The sequence below is a fragment of the Pygocentrus nattereri genome, chromosome 27 (genome assembly GCF_015220715.1).
Source record: "Pygocentrus nattereri isolate fPygNat1 chromosome 27, fPygNat1.pri, whole genome shotgun sequence".
NCBI classification, from domain to species: Eukaryota; Metazoa; Chordata; class Actinopteri; order Characiformes; family Serrasalmidae; genus Pygocentrus; species Pygocentrus nattereri.
In genome coordinates this window covers 9,794,340-9,817,947 of record NC_051237.1, presented here as the reverse complement: position 1 = coordinate 9,817,947, position 23,608 = coordinate 9,794,340, and the positions used below count along the sequence as shown (strand labels likewise).

Sequence of the window (23,608 nt, the reverse complement as noted above, 5' to 3'; positions counted from 1 at the left end):
TGGGTGAATGCTGAAGATGCTGGGAATAGCTGGGTATATAGTAGCTCAATCTGAAGCTTCAGGCTCAATTACAAACGGTGTGAGAAAAACAGATCATAATCCAGTAAAACCAACGAGGGAGGCGAGAGTGATAACTAAATAAGGGGCTATTGGAGGTCTTTAATGGGGCAGAAATTACACACTCCACCGCTGTGAACCAATAAAGCAGGTGGGGGGGCACACACGCAGTCTTGCAGGTTAAATTGAGATGAAGTGCAGAAAGTGTTTTATTTCCGCCTCCTCTCCCTTTATGATGCACTTCACTGTTCACTTAGTCATCAGGTAAACAAATTCAAATGGCTACTTGAACCACACAAACATAAGACAGGAAAGCTAATGTAGTACATTAACCTAAAAATCTAGGCCATTTTGTTATGTATTTGATTTACATGTATTTGATTGCATGATTATTTAAACACATGCATATATACAACTTTTATTGCATACATACATATATACATATATATACATACATATGAATAACCTGTATGACCTCCCTACAACACCTGGGCATGCTCCTAATGAGGTGGCGAATGGTCTCCTGAGGGATCTCCTCCCAGACCTAGACTAAAGCATCTGCCAACTTGATGTCCCAGATGTGCTCAATCGGATTCAGGTCTGGGTAACGGGCGAGCCAGTCCATAGCTTCAATGCCTTCATCTTGCAGGAACTGCTGATACACTCCAGCCACATGAGGTCTAGCATTGTCCTGCATTAGGAGGAGCCCAGGGCCAACCGCACCAGCATATGGTCTCACAAAGGGTCTGAGGATCTCATCTCGGTACCTAATGGCAGTCAGGCTAGAGCACAGGGTGCCAGTGGCGAATTTGCCAATCCTGGTGTTCTCTGGCAAATGCCAAGCATACTGCACGGTGTTGGGCTGTGAGCACAACCCCCATCTGTGGTCGTCAGGCCCTCATACCATCCTCATGGAGTCGGTTTCTAACCGTTTGTGCAGACACGTGCACATTTGTGGCCTGCTGGAGGTCATCAGTGTTCCCTTTATTTTTTTGAGCAGTGTATATACTACTGTGGCATAACAATGACGGCCGCGAGAGCCAGCAGGAAGGTGGGGCCACCCAGTGCGACGAACCTCGGCGAGGACGGCAGAGAGAGAGCTGCATGTGTGGAGGGGCCAGAGGGCAAAACCTGAGCTCCCCCGACGGACGCGAGTCATGAGAGTGACGGCGGGAGGAGGAGGACGAGGACGCTGGTGCTGGCCATGAGAGGCACCAGAGCAAGGAGGAGTCCCGAGCTCCGCTGCCTGGGCCCCGAGGAGGCGGAGCGGCGAGCTCTCGGTCCCTCTCAGCTCTTTTTAAAAGGCGCTCATTCTGCCAGCCAGATCAGCATCAGCTGACTCTCATTAAGGGCAGCGTGAGCACCTGAGCTGAGAGGGAACGAGAGCTTGTTGCTCCGCCTCCTCGTTACCGCCCCCCAGCTGGCAGGTCGGCTGTCCGGGTCGAACGTGAGGTGTAGTGAAGCACCCTCGCTGTGTAACAGGGGACGGGGCCTGGTTAGAGGGTGAATGCCACAACTATATTTCCAAAAGTATTTGCTTGTCTGCCTTCACATGCATATGAACTTGAGGTACATCCCATTCTTAATCCATAGGGTTTAATATGATGTCGGCCCACCTTTGCAGCTATAACAGCTTCAAGTCTTCTGGGAAGGCTTTCCACAAGGATTAGGAGCGTGTTTTTGGAAATTCTCCCAGAAGAACATTTGTGAGGTCAGACACTGATTTTGGACGAGAAGGCCTGGCTCGCTGTCTCTGATCTAATTCATCCCAAAGGTGTTCTATCAGGTTTGGGTCAGGTCAGTCAAGTACTTCCACTCCAAACTCACTCATCCATGTCTTTATGGACCAACTGCCAAACCCAGACTCATCCATCGGATTGCCAGACGGAGAAGCGTGATTCATCACTCCAGAACACGTCTCCACTGCTCTAGAGTCCAGTGGCGGCGCTTTACACCACTGCATTCGACCCTTTTTTTTAACAGTCATGTCAAAGCTGTCACCAAATCAGCTTTCTATCACTTCTATAACATCAACAAAATCAGAGATTTTCTGGCTAAAGCAGACCTGGAGAAACTCATCCACGCCTTTGTTTCTAGTAGGATTGATTACTGTAATGGGCTCCTAACTGGACTCCCAAAAAAGACAATCAAACAGCTTCAGCTGATTCAAAACGCAGCTGCCAGAGTTCTCACTAGGAGTAAAAGAAGGGAGCACATCACTCCTATCCTTAAATCCCTACACTGGATACCAGTATGTTACAGGATAGACTTTAAGGTACTATTACTGGTCTATAAATGTCTTAATGGTGCAGGACCAGTATATTTATTAGATATACTCCAGCAATATGAGCCGGGCAGAACTCTCAGATCATCAGGAACTGGTCAGTTAGTGCAGCCTAAGGTAAAAACTAAACACGGAGAGGCGGCATTTAGCTACTACGCTGCTCTGAAATGGAACCAGTTGACAGAGAGCATTAGAAGAGCCCCAACACTTTTAAATCCAGAATGAAAACCTTCATGTTTGAGCAGGCCTTTAGCTCAGTTTAATTCACTTTTATCCTGTAATGGCACTCTTATCCTCATTCATTTAACTTCTTTTATATCTATTGTTTTAATCATGTTTCTTATTTTTATTCTAATTTTTTATCTCCTTCTTTTAAATTTGATTAACTTCTTTTAAATCTATTGTTTTAATTAATTTACATAAATTTTATTTTATTTACATTAATTACATTTTTCTGTATTTTTTCATTTGTAAAGCACTTTGAATGACCGTTGTGTATGAAAGGTGCTATATAAATAAACTTGCCTTGCCTTGCCTTGCCTTTGCATTGCGCTTGGTGATGTAAGGCTTGGATGCAGCTGCTCAGCTATGGAAACCCATTCCATGAAGTTCTCTACACAATGTTCTTGAGCTAATCTGAAGGCCACATGAAGTTTGGAGGTCTGTAGTGATTGACTCTGCAGAAAGTTGGTGACCTCTGTTCTCTATGTGCCTCAGCATCCACTGACAGCATCCTCTCTCACTTTACATGGCCATTTTCTGTCATTTAGCTTTTGTTCCCAATTGCTTCCACTTTGTTATAATACCACTGACAGTTGACTGTGGAATATTTAGTAGCGAGGAAATTTCACAACTGGTCTTGTTACACAGGTGGCATCCTATCACGGTACTACGCTGAGCTGAGAGCGACCCATTCTTTCACAAATGTTTGTAGAAGCAGTCTGCAGGCCTAGTTGCTTGGGTTTATATACCTGTGGCAATGGAAGTGATTGGACCACCTGAATTCAATGATTTGGATGGGGGAGTGAATACTTTTGGCAATATAGTGTATATATGCAATTTTTTATTTTCTGCATCTTTCAGGCTCAGTAGCTGCCCTTTACAAATTTCACGATGAATGGACTAACATGGAATAAAAACTCTCTTTGCATTAATTCACACTGAAAGTTAGAAATGTTTTCCTCTCTCCTGTATTTTGGAGATATTATTTGTCTTTGGATAGCCACTTTAAATTGACTTTAACTTATTCATAATTCAACTGCTTCTCTGTCAATTACAATTCTCCATTCATTCATAACTCTCTATCAATTACAAGTGTAAAGCCGTGGTTTTCATATTTAACGCAGTACACAGCCTTGGCCTGCTTTATCTCTCAGAGCTTCTGCAACCCTACACGTCATCTCACACACTCGGGTCCACCAATATGATCATCCCTGGTCACAGATAATTTAGTGCTGTGATCCCAGATCCTCTCAGGACCCATGACTTTTCTCCCTTGTCCCTCTTTAGGAATCTTAAAACTTATCATTTCTCACAGCACTTCTTTTTACAGAGATGTCCAGTTTATTTCTTCTAGTTCTATTATGCTAATCTACTGCTACGTGGACATCTCTAGCTTAGTTAAGATGTTAACTGTTCTAACTTTAACAGCATAATTGATGGTTTAATAGATGTGGAATTATAATGTGGAATGTACATTTGACACTGTTGCAATTCTAAATATATTTTATTTGTTGTAGATAACTGCTAATTGCACAGTCCAAACATCTCAAACATTAAATTATACAGGGGTCCAAGGGTTCAGTTATATTTGTACAGCTACCTTGAGTGAGAGAAGGGCCAACAACTGGAAATTATTATTATTAATACAATTAATATTACACAATTACATAATTAATGACATATTTAAATAACAAATTACATTTACACTCTGGACCTGTTTATCAATATAGATGTAGTACCACAAAACTTTAGGATCTGCACTTTCAGTAAAATCTCTCCACTTCAATGAGCTACTAGTCAAAAATAATCAATACAAAACTATTTATGCTTGAGTTAACTGCACATTTTAAAGGTTAACAATAAATAGAAGGTGCCATACAGGAGGTGTCAGCCTCTTTATATCAGAATGCTTAAATAACAGGGCAAAAATGTAGCAGATTTTCAGGCAGTTCAGTTCCATTAAGGGCCACGTCTACACTATTGCTCTGGTTGTGGTGATCGTGATGGAGCTCAGTCTGAGTGAGTGAGAGAGCAGTAGAGTCAGCACACGCTCATGTTGGCTAAGAGCACTTCTCTTGTATTTATAGGCTTCCAGGTGACACATTCCACTCCACTGACCCGAGCTTTCCGTGCTACGTCCACCCCACACTCACACACCTGTAATTCACCACCTCTGCTGGCCGCCCTTCAGGCCAGCGTGATATTCAAGGCTCATTAGGGTAGCTGGCTAGGACCGTGCCTGCATCTGACAGGCTGTGTATCATCTCCTGTTGTGTGGACAGGAGCTGTGGAGAGAGCACTGTGGTCCATCTCTTCCTTCATCTATAAATAATGAGGGTTTAAGTTGATGCTCTCATAAACAGAATCCATCTTCACTGACCTCACGATCGTATCGTAAAAAAGTTAAATGATGGGATAGGTTAATATGGCAGGACGGCACAGCGTTACACACAGGAGAAAATACACACGCACACTGGAAAATCTGTCCTGAATGCATGTAGGGTTGAGCATGAGTCAAGCAAGCACCCCTGAAGGGTCAGAGAAAGAGGGATAACAGATTAGGTGGATGGTTTGTTCCTAATTTTGGGCATTCAGTATGTGCTTCAGTGGATGCATTATTTAAAGCATCCTACACTGAATACAAGGTTAAAAACTTGCTATTTTAACCCCTTAAACTATTTTAACCCCTCTGTTAACCCCCATGCTTTCTTTCATTTTTAATTTATCTAACTTACACATCAGTTTATTAATAATACATTATTCATTTGATGTTCTAACGTTTACACATAAGTGAACATACTGAAATAAAATTTTTATTTAATAAAACCTTAAATAATTGTAACACTCCTATAATGGTTCTGTTACATTACTATTAGAGACCTAATGAGTTTTTATGGCATCCAGGTTACTGGCTTTATTGAGTTAAAATAACAATCATTTTTAACATGTAGTTACTGAGAACTGATAACTAGAACTGTAACTACCAGCAGTGCACACTGAGGCTCCCATCATGTGTGGCGAGGTAATGACCCACGGCCAACATCCATAATTGTAAAGTTTCAGCACTTTAGTTTTAACAGTTACAAACCTTAAATTCAAATGTACAGCGTAATTCATTTTATTTATTTAAACACAGTAAATAAAATAAGAATTTTATGCAAGTATCCACAGGCCCTCTAACAACTTTACTGGACCTCTTATAATTCTACCTCTGCTATTTTATACTCAAGAATTTTACCAGCCCTCCTCCTGCAAATCTACTATCCTGAGTTTACTTCCAGCCTGACTCTAACATGATGCCCTCCCTTTATGTATTACTAATGCACGGCATCCAGCCAGTCGAGGACTTTTGAAGAAGACTTGAAGTCAGCTGAAGCATGTAGATCTCCAGGACCAGGGTTGGTGACCACTGGTACAGAACCTTTTCTGTAGGTTCTTCATACTTGTAAGATTTACAGGAAAAAAAAGAAAAAACCCACTAAAATGTTGTTTACAAAACTGAAAAGTTGCTTACAAAAATATCTGAGAGGTCCTTTAGTGACTCAGAAACTGTTTCTCTGGCTTTAAAGAAGTGTGTAGACTTAAGGGGTTAAATGGTCACATTCACATCAATGATGATCATACAGTGACCAAAAATACAATGTCTGACAATGTCTGGTGAATACCTGACTGTGGCACTCTGGCTCTCGGATCTCTGGGTAGTATCAAGCCCAAGCCGGACCTGATGAGGCACACGCCACCCTGGTGGAAAATCGATGACCTTCCTAGAGAAAAGGGTCCTACACTGATCGGATTAGTGATTGCTGAGTAATTTCTTTAAAAGCACAAACAATGCATTATTAAAGAGCATAACAGCGCAGCGAGCACTAAGGCCTCTCTTATACACGCAGTTCCTCTATGTACAAGGCTGTGTTTGTACTGAGTGAGCACGTGTTCATTTTATATATTTATTAACTTAAATTCAAGCGATGTGTGCAGCACTTTGAGAGATGGAGCAGGAGTTCTGGGCTTGCAGTTATTTCTGGCTAACTCTGTGAAGTTTAGGAATGAATCTGATGGCAAAACAAATGTAAAATCCAAAATGAAGGGATAAATGGTCTGTTTTTCTCTTTTTCTGAATGATCCCTTTCAAAGTCCAACTCTGTGCACTGTACAGAGCTGTGCAAGACGAAGTCCCTGACCAGAGCACAAAATGCAGATTTGACATGCAAAGAAACCTATAACTGCAATATCTTATGTAATGAAAGTTTGTTAACAAGCCCAAGTAAGAATCTAAGAATAAGACTAAAGTATTACAATACTTATACTTATAGTAATACACTAATTAATATACTTAAATATCAAAATTATCTGGGCATTTTGTACTGCTGAGTCATTTTTCTATACACAATAATCCCAGCTATTATACAATTAGCAAAGTAAAAACATACTCCAAGTAAAAACAGTCTGCTGTTTTAACCTTTACTTGTTCATGCTACAGTCACTGAAGAGCATCCTTTCTCATTTCAGGGCACTATGGGTCAGCCTTTGGTCAGCCAATGGTCAGGGACATTGGCTCCAGGGCATAAGAGCAGGTATCAGAAACATTAGTCCCTGCTTCACTTGGGATTCCATGTCTTTTGTCCTGCTACCAAGAGTGCTTAGCACCACTACCCCCTTTTATAGCCCACTGTAGTGTAAGGAACAGTAAGAGATTTAGAAAAAGCCTTGAATGTTAAGGGTCAGTTAAAGTCACCATGTGATTTTCTATATGTGGTGTGAGGGGAAATGGATGAGGCCAGAGTTTTGATCCTGCTTAAGCTGTACAGCAGATATTTGCTCAGTTTACAGAACAAGCTCTAACATTCTAGACACTCTAAACATCAACATTGCACTGAGTTGTAAAGAAAAAGGCTAAAATCTTCTCCCAGCTCTGCTCACATGCCTACATGCTGTACAGGTCCAGAATCTGCAGGGTGAAAAATGTGGGGCTTTTTTCCCTATAAAGTGCCCCTTTTACAGGTTGCCAGGCCTTTGTTTAGACCCTTGTGAAGCGTAAAGGCTCCAACTCATGTCCTAACAATGTATCACGTTCATGACTGGAGGAATTTGTCAGCAGAGGATTTTCTGGAAGAACAGCAGGTATTCCCAGCCTGATCTGCTTTTAACAGCACCATGTTTACCCAGTCGAAACTTTGTTCCAGTCTCTTAGACACGACTTTTTCACTGCTGGCGCTTTAGTCAAAACATGGGCCATCGCTACTCATGAGCTCTTTTAATTTGAAGGACACGCTCAACATGAGAAGCTGAATTTTTTCATGCAACAGCTGAAACTCAGGAGAGGTGGGGGGAGAGTGGACTAGTGTGAAGAAACCGCCACTTCATCTTTCCTGTTCCAGCAGCCATGCCAAAAAGCGGCACCCTGAGAGAAGAAGACCCCCTCCAGCTGCTCCCCACTCACAGGCCTAATTAAGCGGTGCAGACATTTACACTGCGTGCTTAATTGCAGACTCAATTAAGTGATCAAGAGACACTTCACTTCAGAGCCTCACAGGCTGGAGCTCTGCTAGAGTTGTACCAGTTCATAGCAGTTTATTTATGAGGAGCTAATTCCAACCATTAAGATATACTTCTGAGCAAAGCCAGGAGAATCATCTGTCGCGACAAGATCTCAGATGGACTGAACTTGGTCACTCTACTTAGTCTACATAGATAGTATGGGGCAAAAGAGATTACCTTGCATTTTGTTAATTTCCAGTCAAATTTGCAGTTCAGGTTATTCTTTTCCAGCAAATGGAAAAAGCAGAAAACAGAGGCCTCAACAAATAATTAGCATAGCATACATTCTTCTCAGGAGACCTACACTCTGCAGGGATGCTTTTCTACCTCCAAAGTTCAGACTTAGTAGAAGTTGGCTGCATTTTCTATTTGTCACCATTCCAGTAATCCTAAAAACATTCAATGATGTTGAGGACTGGACTCTGGAGTGGCCAGCAAATTCTTGTTTGAATTGCAAATGATTTTCTGTGTATTTACTTTTCTCAGTAACAGTTTCTTGACATCTAACATTTCAGACTCATTTGAGCTGCCTCATCTGAGCTGAAGGACAGAAGTGGACATAGTGGCTTCTGTTTTTCAGATGTAAAGCAAGAGTGGGGCTTGATCTTCTCCTTTCTCTAAAAATGAACGCTTTAAGTACTGTTTATCTGATGGGTACAGTTTTGGTGGTCTACCAGGTCTTGCAGAGTTGTTAGGAGTCCAATTTTCTCTATATCTTTCAATCATTTTTTGAATTCCAGTTTTGGAAACTCCTGTTTTTCATGTATTTTCCTTCGACTTTCTCCTTCCTTATGCTAGTGGATTAAAAACAGCTCCTGAAAAAACTAATAACTTGGCCATTTTTGGCCAAAAATTAAATGAAAGGTGGTCTCTGACCTTTGCACAGTAAAGTAGGGGGCAAAAAGGACTTGGATCTTCTTTACAAGCATAGATAAAGGTATAAAATGTGTCACTGGGTAATGTGTATTGAGTTGCATTTATCTGAAGGTAGTACTTCAAGTGCATCAATTTTAGAACATCAGAACAGATCATAATCACTTACAGTAATATTTAATAAAGGGGAATATTTTTATGGCTAAAAAAAATTTGGGCCATTATTAAAATTAAAGCAAACAATTAAAATTAAAACAAACAACAAAAAACACTTTTGCATTGCTTTATATTCCACATTTGCAAGAATAGCTCAACCGACCAGTGGCCAGACTGTGAAGCCATGCATTTGTAAAAATAATTCTGCATTGTCTTACAACAAATCAAGCCAAATCAAAGTTGAACTGTGGTGAAATCTCAGATTTCATGATGCATTTAAGTTTTTCCTAAAGAGCTGCAATCAAATCACTGTGATTAGAGTCAGTTCAACCTTCCACAGCTCTGGTTTCTAAAACACTGTAGTGTTAAAATAGTTGTTAGAGAGTCTGTTCAGACACTTGCGTGACTCACAGCGTGAGCACCACATGGTGGTTTTCGTGTTACGGACCCAGGGTGCTGAGCAGCGGTGGCAGAGTCTGAAACACAAGAGCTTTAAAAGAACAGTGACCATGAGAACCTCTCGACTAATGCCAACACGACCTGGCAACTCTGCATGCTCAGCGTGAGCTCACGTTCACAGACATGTATGCTTGAAATTCTTCTAGAACCTACAACAGTTGTAAAATTTCATGTGAAATAATACAGATCATAACTTAGAGTTCATGACGGAGTTGTGTGTGTATGCCAGAAGGAGAAACGAATCTTCACCGCTGAGCAAAACCTTCGTCTCTAAACTAGTAACTATTCAGGAGAATGTCTGGCCACTTAGCTTTCAATATAAGTTAATGTTATGAGATTTTATTCCAAACAGATTTAGATCATTTCTATCATCGTATTCATGATATTTTTTGTAACATAATTTATAAGGGCAGTTTGTATTTTCAAATTATGTAAAAAAAAATAATAATAAAAACAACAAAAATGGAGATACAAGATTTCATTCTAGCAGAGATGACATACTGAGAGACAGAGAGAGAGAGAAGAGAAAGTAAGAGTGAGAGAAAAAAAGTGATGAAAAGTGAAAGCTAGAGAGAGGAGAGTCAGAAAAAAGAAAGAGAGAGGGACAGAGAATAAGGGAGAGAGAATGAAAGCAAGACAGAGCAAAAGAGAGAAAATATATGAATAGAAAATTAGAGAAAGTCCAAAAGCAAGAGAGCCAGAGTTAGAGGAGGAAAGCAAGATTGTGAGAAAGTGACAAAAAGAGTGAAAGATAGAATGGAAAACAGAAAGTGAGATAGAGACATAGAGTGAGAAAGAGAGAAAACAAGAGTGAGAGAGAGAAAAAGCAAAAAAGAGTGACAGACAGAAGAAACAGAGTGAGACAGAGACAGAGAATGAGAGTGAGTGATAGAGAGAAGGAAAGCAAGAGTCAGACAGAGAGAAGGGGTGACAAAGAGAAAGAAAGAGAGGAGACAAAGAGAGACAGAGAGAGAGAGCGAGAGAGCGAGCGAGAGAGAGAGCGAGAGAGAGAGAGAGAGAGAGAGAGAGAGAGAGAGAGAGAGAGAGAGAGAGAGAGAGAATGCTGTCCCCTCTTGGGTTTCCCTCTGATGTAAACAGATGGTGACAGACAGCAGCGCTTGTTTAAACTCTGGTGGGTGAAGCACAGCAGACTGAAGTCTTTCTGTTCATGGATAAAGGGCAAGACCCTTTAGTAACACTGACCACCATCATACAGTTTGAACTACCAACACATGGTGGACAAATATTGGTGACTAAAGCACAGATGTAACAGCTCTTCAATCAAGCAGGACTGAAAATCTGTCTCTGTGAGCTGACAGTCCAGCAGCATCTCAGCTCTCAGCATCAATAGCAGCTTGATAATCAGGACTACCTACACACATCCTATATTAGACTGTAAGTTTACAGCTGAGCTACAGAGCAGGAAGACTAAGCACAGATGTGCAGAATCTAGTTACATCAGAAGAAGACCACCACAGGACCAATTTATAATTTACCCCTAAGGCTGCAGACGCATCATTTCATTAAATTCATTAAACCATTAAAGACTAATCACTCAGAAACTAAAAGGAATTCTTTGGTAAGTACTGGAAAACCTAAAAGTAAGTTCTGCAGTTAAGTAAGAACGTAAGTAAGAGAGACAAACTTATTTGTGGGATCATATATGAGCTTTTAGGATTTAAAAGTTTAAAGGAAAAATCATGTTTAAACCTTACACCACATGCAGTTAATCAGCTATTTTGATTTTACAGGAGCTACAAAACTAATATATATCTACATCATTTAGATTTACCTAGACCAAGCCTGTTACCTAGACCAAGCCTGTTACCTAGACCAAGACTGTTAAGTGTAAAACTAAGGACGCAAACTAAACATGTCTTGGCATTTGGGGTAAATTGTGTACCTTTGTTGTTTTGATTAATCATTCTTTTAAGAGTACAAAATAATTGCTATTTTAATAATAGTTAAAAATAACTATAACACATGGACTTGGTTCTGTATTGCTTTATATTTCAATCAAATTTGAATTTAACTTTGAAATGAACTAAAAGCTGAAAAATTGGATCACTAGGTTCTCACTAGTCGATCTCAGCAGCCTTGATTTAGGCTTTTGTGCTTGAGTGAGAAAGCGTGCTGCTTCAGATGAAGGACGGAGTTTGAGTGTGGGAGACTCTGATAAGCTCCCTGTGTGGAGATCATAAAGGGAAACTCAGAGCATAACAGCAATGTGTTGCACTTGCTAACAAAAAATAATCCCATTCAAAGCGACTGTTTACCCTCACGGTGAGTCACACAGCATAAACGTTGTTTACTTGTTGGACGATTAAAGGTCATATACAATAATAAACACATGCACTGTACCGTGAATGGATATGACCTCTATAACAGTAATAACAGGACATCATGTTGCATTACCTTACAACTGACTTAAATGTTTGCAGTGGACTACATTTGCACTCTCACTCATGCATGCCTGCCATCACTGTGTTTATGCCATCTCAGACTGATATGCTCTTAACTGCAGCAGACATGATCCTAATAGGTCGGTGAAATGTACAGTAATTGCTATATAATCTAAACCACTCTGCTTTGATAAGCGTGCCAAGAGGGTGAAAGGAAAACAAAGGTGTAGAAACTCTACCATCGAGACTCAATCAGTGATTTGTAAAGTGCAACGTTTTTTTCATCATATCCAAAATGTACCTTAAGAACACCTTAAGAATGTGAATCCAACAAGAGCATATTTGCTCAACAGGCCCGGTGATACAACTCACATGTAGGCCTAATTAGACTATGGAACTCTTAAAAGTATATTTCCACTGTAAAACACTGTACATAATTCCTAGTAATCTTCGACATCTTCTTGTAATAGAAGTGAAATCGAAGTGTGACACTTTACAGTAATTACCGTAAGGTTTTCACAGACCACTTTGGGGAAGTGAGTGGTAATTTGTGCAGTCCAGTATTCTTTGTGGTTTTGCTTTTTCTTTATTTTGTCATCCACAATTCCCCTCCCTTTTGTCATTTTTTACATATTATTTCAACCTAAAGACACTTTTAATCCATTTTGCCTTTTGATATTCCAAAATGATGGTGTTTTGTGTTAAAGGAAAACTGATTTTCATCCTTCTTGTTTAGCCCCGCCCATTCATGCTGAAGTTACATGGAGCATTTAAAGTTAGACTGCTTTTTGAATGATGCACAATACAGGACGTCTAATCAGAACAGAGCTCATGTACATACACAAATCTTAAATGGGCACTAAAAGCTTGTTTCATTCTAAGGGATACAAAGAAGTTGGAAAATAGTCACATATACAATGAATTATGACTTTCTGGTGCAAAAAAAAAAAACACATTGCCAGCTTCACTGTCTTAAAGACTGCCATGAGTGTGTGTAACATCGTGTGATGAACAGATTAGCATTATTGTATCTATACTGTTAGCTTTAAAAAGCTGTAAATAGTTGGAATTTCTGGAATTTGATAATTTCTCTGTATGTTTTTTTAATTCAATGTTTTTTTTATTTCTTTACATATTTACAGTATGTGTCTGGTAACTGCTGCCAATACTTCACTGTAAATTAATTCACTGTAATTTTTGCAGAAGCCTACTGTTTACTGTTAAATGTACTGTACTTTTTTCAGTGGGAACTGGTTTCACAAATAAAGTGTAAGTCTACTTTCTTAGCTTTTAACTTCCTTATAATGCCAAAACAAGTAAACAATGGGGTGCAGGCTTAATTTGTGTGGTGTGTCAGAACAAAGCCTCTTTGCTTTGTTCCTTTATTTCACTCCACACGCCACTTAGAAGGGAGGCGTTGATTCAAAACATCAGCAGATGCCCAAAAAATGTTATGCAGGAAGCACAAATTTGATTTAGCTTTGCTACACAGGAATTAGGAAAAAGCATCAAGGCTTAAAATGACGCAGTAAAAGTTGGGAGGTTTTCCAATTCCAAAAGTGTTCCTGACTCCAAAAAGAGGTGGCATAGTTCCTTTTCCTCAGCTCCAGGCTAACATTTTAATGAATTTGTACTTCTAAACATTTCTGAATGACAATGATATTCAAGCACATTGGGAGGAAAGTCCTCTGTTACACTTCAGTAGCTCAAATTTAGGTCTGAAAGTCTTTTGGGGGATCATTTAATCCTGTTCGGTTGGATCAGGAGCTGGAGGCTCACACCTCTCCCAGCTTCAGCACCTCATTTTAGATCAAGGGGGCCCAAAACAAAGAGAAGAACCGAGCATAAATAACTTCAGTTGCTGTTCTAGGAGATTTGGAATATTCTGAGTAGATCCACTGCAGTTCTGAAGGGAATTCAACATTCTTCATTTACATCTACTCAGGTTGGCGTTTACTGGGTGCTTTTACTTCAAGCTAACACGTGACTATAATTCGAATTTTTCCGTTCCACCTTTAATGCACCGGTGCCAGAACGTAACTGCTGCGCCATTTAAGGTGGAACGGAGAATTCGAACGGGAGGCTGGCGGACAGTGAGCCGATTTCAGCCTCGTATCTGCAGGTGAGCGTGTAGCAGGTGCTCAGTTCAGTTCAAGAGCTCAACTGTCTCCTGACTCGAGACTGACATAAAGCTGTTTATCGCTCAAAGTACCTCACAGGAGTCAGAGCAGTTTACAGTACTCGCTCAAGAAAGATGGTTCTTCAAGGGTTCTTTGGTCATAGCAGGAGCCACGAGTTCTATATGGAAACTCTCCTCGCTTTAAAGGTTGTTTGTGCATGGAGAAATGGTTCTTTAGCCTGATGGAGAGAGTCAGCGTTCTGCTACTGTAATGATGAACCCTTTTTCTGGTGCTACATCCATTTTCAGAAAGGTTCTATATAGAACCAAATACAACACATTCTCCATTCTCCAAGCATGAAACGGTTTTATATAGAGCTCATGGTTCTAAACAGAAAGAGAACCCTTGAAGAACCATCTCAGTCCAGAGAGCAGAGCCGGACTCTGGCTGCTGATGAGAGGTGACTCACATGAACGCGTGGTAGATGAAGGCCCATCCTCGCGGCCTCTCCAGCACGTTGTACAGGCAGTTCTGCAGCTTCCTGTAGCGCTTGCTGGACGCCGAGGCAGCGGCGCGTGCTCCCGGCGGCACGGGCAGCGGCGTTCCCAGCAGCCCCGTGCGCTGCGATGGCGGCTGCGCGCGCTCAGGGCTCGAGGGCTCGCTCCGGTCTGCGTGCACGGCTGCCAGGGCCACGAACTCCACGCGCCTGTCGTCGCCGGGACCCGGGGGCGCCAGCATCCTCACGCCGCCGTTATTGGAGGGGCTTCCCAGCATGGCTGTGCGGAACCAGAGCCTCAACCGGCCAAATGAAACTCCGCCATAAGCGTCCTAGTGATTTAAGGGGGGTGCGCGGGCGCACGAGCGAGTCCAACTGCTCCCTTCGCCTTTCGATAGTGAAAGAGTCAGACGAGCGCGCGAAAAGTCACTTCGAGCCGTCCGTTAAAGCCATGGCTTCGTTCAGCGCGCGTGAAAAAAGTTTTAGCGCAGCGCGGAGCCGCGGGAGCAGCAGCGCGCGCGAGCCATCATGATCCAGCTGTTCCAGCTGTGACTTCAGCGCTTCAAGAAAAGTTCGGCGAGCCGCGCCGGCCCGTAGCAGGAGCGCGAGCACTTCATGGCGAGAAATGTTTTGGGGGGGGCAGCGCGAGGAAGAGCAGCACGCGCACACACACACACACACACACACAGTCACACAAGCGGATGAAGTTCTGCTCCAAACCCTCGGTCAGCTGTGCTGGACACACCGGCCCGGGAGCGAAAGAAGGACTCTCCGAATTAAAGCAGCGCTGCTCTCCGCTCCGTTAAGCCGCTCACACGTCGTGAAGTTCTGAAAAGAGCTCAGAGCGCGCGAGGTAGGACCCTCAGCAAACCCACTCTGGAGGGGAAAAACACACGAGGGGAATAAAGACACGACACTGCGCGCGGAGGGGGTGGGGGTGGAGGTTGCTGTAACACCACTGTGTTTACCTGGACCTCACATTCTCTCTGCATGTTGTGATTGTACTTTCTGCTGAGACGATCATGTACAGGGTGCACGTGTTCTAATGTAAACAGTGATTTACAGACTTACAGGTAATTACTTGCACTACATGTCACTTAGTTACAAAATTTGAGAACAGCAGAAGAACAAAGAACCCAGAGCTTGATTTATCATAAATCATAAATAAAACTAACTGTATCATCAACACAACTTCATGATACAGTTTTATTACTCTCTCTGGATAAACTGTGCACACTTGCTCAGCCCTAATTAATAATGTAGCCGTACAATCTGCAGCACCTACACACAACAGTATATGACCAGAATTTGACACATTTGTACTTCTGTGAGAAACTACAGGGTGTAAACCGTACAGAACTGTACAGTGAAGATGTGCATTTCCTGAAGGAACTGCAAGAGTGCTTGAAAAGAGCTGCAAGCGTGTGTTTCTGTGTAGGTGAACAACACCTCCTTAGGTATGTGTCTGTCTGTGTGTGTTTGTGTGTGTGTGTGTGTGTGTGTTTGTGTGTGTGTGTGTCTGTCTGTGTGTGTTTGTGTGTGTGTGTGTGTGTGTGTGTGTGTGTGTGTTTGTGTGTGTGTGTGTGTGTGTGTGTGTCTGTGTGTGTCAGTGTGGTGTGTGTGAGAGGGAGAGATGTATGTGTTTGAGGGGGGAGAGTCATTCAAATTACCTGCCACTCTGTTTTTATGCAGCTCTTAGTGGAGAAGCCTTGTTTGAGTCCGATTTGCACCCTCTGAACCAACAGTCATAACTCTGGAAATGTTTACTCTATCGCTTAACCGGATAGATGGTGTGAGATAAGACCCCTTGAGGATTATTGTGGTGTAATGTTGTGATTCCCTGCGTGATCAGCTGTGTCTGTGAGACTGAGTGGCCTGCTGTGACATCATCGATGTCAGAATTTGAAGTTCTGAACATTCTGCCATTCATTCTTATGGGAGGTTTTTAATTTTTAAACTTAATTCATTAAAAACTACCAATCCAATCGACTCCAAAAATACATAGCACAAGTCACAGCGACGATACCTTCGAAACGTAGTTTGAACGGAGTCTGTACGTTAAACGGCTCAGGCTGTATTAATCGCAGAAATGTGTGGAAGAAGAATAAGCAGTATGAGACATAACAGTAGAGTGCAATAGAGTGTATTTTGTTTGTCCACACTGCCTTTTGCAGCTTCCATTCCTTTTGGGAAACTTGCTTTTTGTTTTTTGCTTTAATTTTTTTTTATCTGCAGGGATATTTTTTGCACACATCCTAAGGTCGGTCCTAGAATTTGGTTGTATTTTCTTCTTTTCACACTCAAATTACACCTGGCCACATTGAATTTAAGCAAGAGGGAGAGGGAGAGAGTGAGAGAGACTTAACACACTTTCATAATAACATGCGAGCAGCCATGTGCCATGTTCAGAGAATGAGCGAAAAATTCCATGTTGTTTATGTCAATGGTAAGATTATCCCAGTTGAACAGGTGCTGGGGATACGCAGTACAATGCTCTGAGCAGAGTGAAAAAAAAACAGGGCTGTAAAACAGTGAGTGCCGATGTTCTTTGCATGCGTCACCTGACAAAAAACGTCTGAGTGAAATAAGTGGCTGAAATGTTCACATGACAAAAATAGAGATTTGTACACATTTGCACTCATTAGCACTGCATTCATTGAACAACTACCCTATTTCAACCGGACTAGTTCAGCGTAGGCACTCACAATTAACTGACGTATGTCATTTTGTCTTGTTTTCTATTTTTTTTCCTAGAATGTCTAAACCCCACATTTACAATGTTTATATTCAAAAACAAAGTTATAATTCATTTTTAACAAATATTTCAAAATATAGTCAGGCAGAATTAAACAGACTGTTTTGGGTACTGTGCCTTTAAAACTAATATATGTAAATGACCCCTGTTCTGATTGGTCTTTCTGTATTTAGCATCCTTCAAAAAGCAGTGCAGGCTAAAGCACTTCAAAAGAAATGGGAGGAGGTAAACTGCTGATGGATGAATGTACTCTATGTAAATGTGTTGGTTTTTTGTGATGTCAATAATAAGTCATTTAAATTGGATTGTTTTTTGCAGCTTTATTTTTAATATGGATTTTATAATCTGCAGAGTGAACATGCTTTGAAACTTTATCAATGTTTACATCCGAAAGCAAACTCAAACTTCCATGAAATTGGCCTTTTAAGGACGTATGCTCTGGACATCCTGTGTATACAGCATGAAGAGTTTGTGGAAGGAAAGGATGGGAACAATCAATAACATGCATTTCGTTTATGTGATTTTCTGCAAGTCATCCTAATGGCCTCTGCTGCAGCCTATTCCATGGAACTCATGGCATGTGCAGCGCATTAGATGGAGTTTACAATGCATTAGTCCTATGCAGGTTTGTCAAACATTAAATTGGTTTGTCACCGAAACATGTAAGTGCATCTGTGCTTACATTTGAGGCACAGCCTTCAAAATGAATTGCATTAATTAGAGGTCTTTGTTACACTCATCACTCAATGATTTCATGGGCTTTGGAAACCACATTGGTGGTTCAGAGGTTTCTAGTCATCCTATGGACTATGGCCAGCATTATGCTTGAGACCACCACTCCTAGGTCTGTCAAACAGCATCTTAGCTGTTAAACAGTCCATAATCTTAGACAGTCCTCAAATACTTGAATTAACTCATATTAATTAGCAGGTTTTCCACCCATTCATGCTGAAGTTATAAGGAGTGTTCCAGCTTGGACTGCTTTTTGAATGAGGCACAATACAGGGCAGCCAATCAGAATGGACATCATTTACATGTGTCAGTTTTAAAGGCCCAGAAAGCAAAACAGCCTGTTTGTAGAATTAAAATATAAAACATTTCCAATGGGGCACAACTGCTCATATTGGGTCAGATTCAAAATTTCACATGCGGCTCATTACAGCCCACTTCCCACTTTTAGCGTAATTTACCCTGCATTTCCCCCGGCGTCAGCATTTCATCTTATTTTATTCTCCCTCCCTACTAAACGATTACAATCTGGAATGCTGGAGATGCCCACTCAAATTTAGGACTAGGATCCATGAGGCCCTTGCCTGTGACAAAAAGGATGAGCAGGAAGTAAACAGTGATTTGATTCAGGAAAGCACAGATTAGTGCAGCCAAAAGGATGTCAATATTGTTTGTACAGTTTGTACAGGACTTTACAGGAGACGTTTTACAATGAATGGACCAAAAGAAATGGCCCAAAATTACATGGAAAATATTCTGTTTCCATTGACTTACATTAAAAGTAATTAGTAAAAGTGTTTTTTCCTAATGTGTTTAAACATATAAGCACATTAAAAAATGATCCAGACTAAAAACTTTGGGATGCTGCTTGAAAAAAAAAATTTGTAAACATCTGTAAATTTGTTTGGGGCCTTAAAATTCTTTTTGGCAGCTAATTATTTTAGCATTTTATTTTATAAACCCTTAATTTGATTTGTTCATGACCTAATAACAGCTATTATCGTTGCCACACAGCAGCTGAACTGGCTCATTAGAAACATCAGGTTTTAGTCATTATTTTGGGTGATGATAGGACACTTCTGGTCAGTTTTGGACACAATTTTGGCTCAGATCAGGTTCGGACAGAATTCTGCCAGATTCAGACTTACAACACAATGCTGTGTGCCTCTGACTCAGGTAGAAAAAAGAGGTTTGAATTTGTTCACAAAAAAATGAATTCTGTCTGCTTTTCATAAACTCACCCAAATATCATAAGCAGAACACAGAGGAAATAAAATACAGGACAAATGTAGGATATGGTACTTTTAAAGAGTAAACTGGGTAAACTGACGATCAGATCACAGCCAGTATAATTAGTTAAAGGGCAAATCTCCTGTAAAAATGAGTCTTCTTCACTTTTAAATAAATGTGTTTGATGAAGTAGCTAAAGTTTCAAAACATACTGTTCACTACACAGTCCATGCAGTCCATAAAAGGAAACTAAGCTGCAAAAACAGCCCACTTTAAACTGACTGTTTCTGTGGTGTCACACTAACCATCACATTTACATCTATCCTTCCATTACAGCAGTTAAGCCCCGCCTATTCACACTGAAGTCATAAAGTGTGTTTCAACAAGGACTGTTTTTTGAATGTGGCACAATACAGGGCAGCCAATCAGAACAGAGCTCATTAACATACACCACTCTTAAAGGCAGAGACACAAATGCAAATAGTTGAAATCTAAAGGAGAAAGGGGGGTTGAGGAAATCATCATATAGAAATTCATTACGACTGTTCTGCTACACAGAACCATACAAATGTTATAAAGTGGACCTCAGAGAACAAAATACAAGAATACTGTAGGATGTGGGTACTTTAATAAGTTAGAGTGAACAACAACTTTCACTGGAGGGATTCAAAATCTGCCCACTATCACTTACAAAAACACACACTCTGCTGTAATTAAGGCAAAGGCACTAAATAACACACGCAGTGGCTGTCAGCCTCGATCCCGGAGCGCTGATGACACACAGCAGCTGGTAAAGGTCACTGTCTGCACCCAAACGAAAGATACACTCCATTCACGCACTGAAACGCTTCTTCAAAGAGCCGTGAACAGCACCCTTTCTTCCTCCACATGTAGGCACAAAAGAGGGAAGCGACGATGGCACAGGCCTCGTGCTGTGACTGCGTGCACACAAACCCAACCTGAACACGCACACACGCACATACACACAGAGGCCGCATTCACTCACACCCCAGTGAGAGACATCCAGGACCAGACATCCACAAGACGACATTTAACAGAGTTTAATACACACATCAGCTGTGCTGCTCAGGCCTTCTGCTCTGCAGTGAACTTCCACTGAACCATGTGCCTTTCCCACACCCAAAAATGACTTTTGGCTTTTAAGACCTCTCTCTCTCGCTCTTCCACTCAATAATCTGCTCTTTACCCTAGATCCTATTTAGCAAAGCATGTTGTTTTCAGAGTAAGTAAAAAAAACAATACGCACAAATAATGTTCATACTCTAGACCGTGTCAGGGGAAAGGTCAAACCATGATTTAGATTCCAGAGCAGCTTTTCAGGGTTGAAGGAGATGGCTTTGAGCTCTGCTGTCTTTAAAACATTTGATTCTAACTACAAACCCAAACATCACTGACTCATCCAAGTGGAAACTTTGGATTTCGGAGCTCTGAAGCATGAGGAGGGCTATGAGGTTGTACCTACTTCAAAGCTGGACAGATCTGGACACCTCCTACCATGTGAGTGAAAGAGAGCTTTTGAGAGAGTAGTATGGGGTGAGTATGTGTGCCAGGCCCCATTTCCAACTGAAAAGGTCTTTTGTATGTGTACCTCAGCCCCTCCTTCACCAAGCACTGAGCAAAGCTTAGCTATTTCCACCTTACATCACTGGCATAATTAGACCTGCGAGCAGAAGCTTAAACAATAAAAAAGAAGACAGACAAAGAATCACTTTTAAATGAATCGTTTAAATGAAGAATATGGCTTTTGAAGGAATCACTAAATGTGGTTGTCTAGCCCACCTCTCAGGGTTTCAACTCCAAGCCTGGGTCAGACCTTTCAAAAACTGTCCAAATCTCCAAAGAGGTTAGGAATGATCAGCACAGCATGAGTGGTCTTCTTGACACACCCAGGAATCTTTGCTGGAGTCACTGACGATAAATTGAATCCACCGATCAATAGTTAGTGAAGGGAAAGATTTTGAGTCATATGTTGATGTTAGGTGATTCATTTGGCCACAGCTACACAGAACAAATAGCTAAAGGTATTTTTCCTTACTGCATTACATATTGGAACTGTACTGTGTTTCACTATAAGTATAAAACTACTATCCCCACATTATATAGTTTATAACATACCATTTTACTTTTTATGTATCACTATTTTTCCTTTTATATAGTCTTGTATAATGTTAGCCCAGTGTCTATGTTTGTACTGTTGTGTTTACAATGTATATTTCACCAATGAGAGCAGTGAGAAAGCTTTTAGTTATGCTGTAATTGTATAATAACAAAGTTGACTTGAATTGAACTGAACAGAATTGAACTAGAAGGCATATACACTGATCAACCATAATGTTCAAACTACTGCCTTGTTTCTACACTCATTGCCCATTTTATCAGCTCCATCTATCTTATAGAAGCACTTTGTAATTCTACAGTTACAGACTGTAGTCCATCTCTTTCTCTGTGTACTTTGTTAGCCCCTTTTACCCTGTTCTTCAATAGTTAGGACCCCCTCCCTGAGCAGTATTATTTTTGAGGTGGATCATTCTCAGCAGTGCAGTGGTGGTGGCATGTAAGTGTCCCTGCTGAAAAAATAACAGAAAATATTGTGTTTCTGTTGGTTCCTGCTGGTTTTGTAATGTGTTTGACTTTTTTGATGGGTTCATATAACAATGCATCAGATCCTAATTGTGTAAAAGGTGACCAATATGTGAGTCTAAATGCATCTGATGATTTCATGTTGGGATCTAAAGGTGTTCTGCAATAGGTTTTAAGTTTTAATCCAAATCATTTATAATGGGCCTTTTTCAGCAGTGGTGTGTTGTGCTGGTACAAGGGGATCAGACACAGCAGCGCTGCTGGAGTTTTTAAACACCTCCGTGTCACTGCTGAACCACAATAGTCCACCAACCATAAACATCCAGCCAGCAGCTTCCTGTGGGCAGCGCCCTCAGACCTACATTTACATTTATGGTATTTGGCAGACAATCTTATCCAGAGCGACTTACAATTTGATTATTGTTACACGGGTAGGCGAAGGCGGTGTTAGGAGTCATGCCCAAGGACCATTATTGGTATAGAGTATGGTGTTTTGCCCAGGTGGGGATTGAACCCCAGTCTACAGTGTAGAAGGCAGATGTGTTACCCACTACACTGACCAACCACCACCTCAGACCTCTGATGAAGGACTATAGGATGCATGCAACGGATGAGCTACTGTCTCTGACTTTATACCTACAAAGTGGACCAACAAGGTAGGTGTGTGTAATGGAGTGAACAGAATGATCCACCCAAATACCACCTGCTCTGTGGGTGTCTTGATCATTGAAGAACAGGGTGAATGAGTGTGAAGTGTTCAGAGAAACAGATGGACTATAGTCTGTACTTCTAGAATTACAAAGTGCACCTCTATGGTAAGCAGAGCTGATTATATGGACAATGAGTGTAGAAACAAGGACTTTAACATTATGGCTGATCTGTTTACTAAAACACAGAATAAAGAATGCTGATAAACATCAACATCCTAATGCTTGCAGCTGTCCTTCGAATGTCCAGAAAAGGAATCAACACCTTGAATGAGCCAAAGTGAATGAGGGAGAACATTCTAAAACCGTGTGAATGGGGGAAAACATTCTAGAACAGAATGAATGTGGAGGAACATTCTAAAACCGTGTGAATGGGGGAAAACATTCTAGAACAGAATGAATGTGGAGGAACATTCTAAAACCGTGTGAATGGGGGAAAACATTCTAGAACAGAATGAATGTGGAGGAACATTCTAAAACCGTGTGAATGGGGGAAAACATTCTAGATTCTCCCAACAATCCCAAACAGGTATGGAACACAAACCTCCCCCTGCTAGGAAAAACAGTCTAGACTAGATGGTCACCAGCAAAACCAGCATATGCGGTGTTTCAATGCTGGTCTGCTGGTAAACATACTGGTCACCAGCAAACATAGTGCCTGCTGTGTGTCGGATGCTGGTACGATGGTCATTCACTAGGACCATGCTGGGTGACCAGCTAAACCAGCACAATACCAGCATAAACCAGCTTAGACCAGCAGGGAATAAACGCTGGTCTGTGCTGTTTTTTCCAGCAGGGCTGGGGGCTTAGTCGCTGAATAATAATAATAATAATAATAATAATAATAATAATGTCACTGGTACAAGGTTACATATAGTGAATTTCATGAAAGTCAGACAACAAGAAAATGACATCCACTCAGTGCCCAACAGGCCACGGCGTGGCACATATTCTCACAGACAGTTTTAACAGTCGGACT

The 23,608-nt window shown here is 41.2% G+C and overlaps 1 protein-coding gene across 2 annotated transcripts in view; it reads right to left on the bottom strand.

Annotated features, from left to right (window-relative positions):
• The window catches only part of LOC108426117 (potassium voltage-gated channel subfamily KQT member 4), a 68,757-nt gene extending 53,327 nt beyond the window's left edge, over positions 1-15,430 (bottom strand). For both annotated transcript variants that reach the window (XM_037535205.1, XM_017695387.2), the window contains exon 1: positions 14,581-15,430. In XM_037535205.1, the coding sequence (XP_037391102.1) occupies positions 14,581-14,885 (305 nt within the window). In that variant the 5' untranslated portion in view covers positions 14,886-15,430. The remainder of the gene's footprint in view (positions 1-14,580) is intronic.
• Between the last annotated feature and the right edge of the window lie 8,178 nt (positions 15,431-23,608).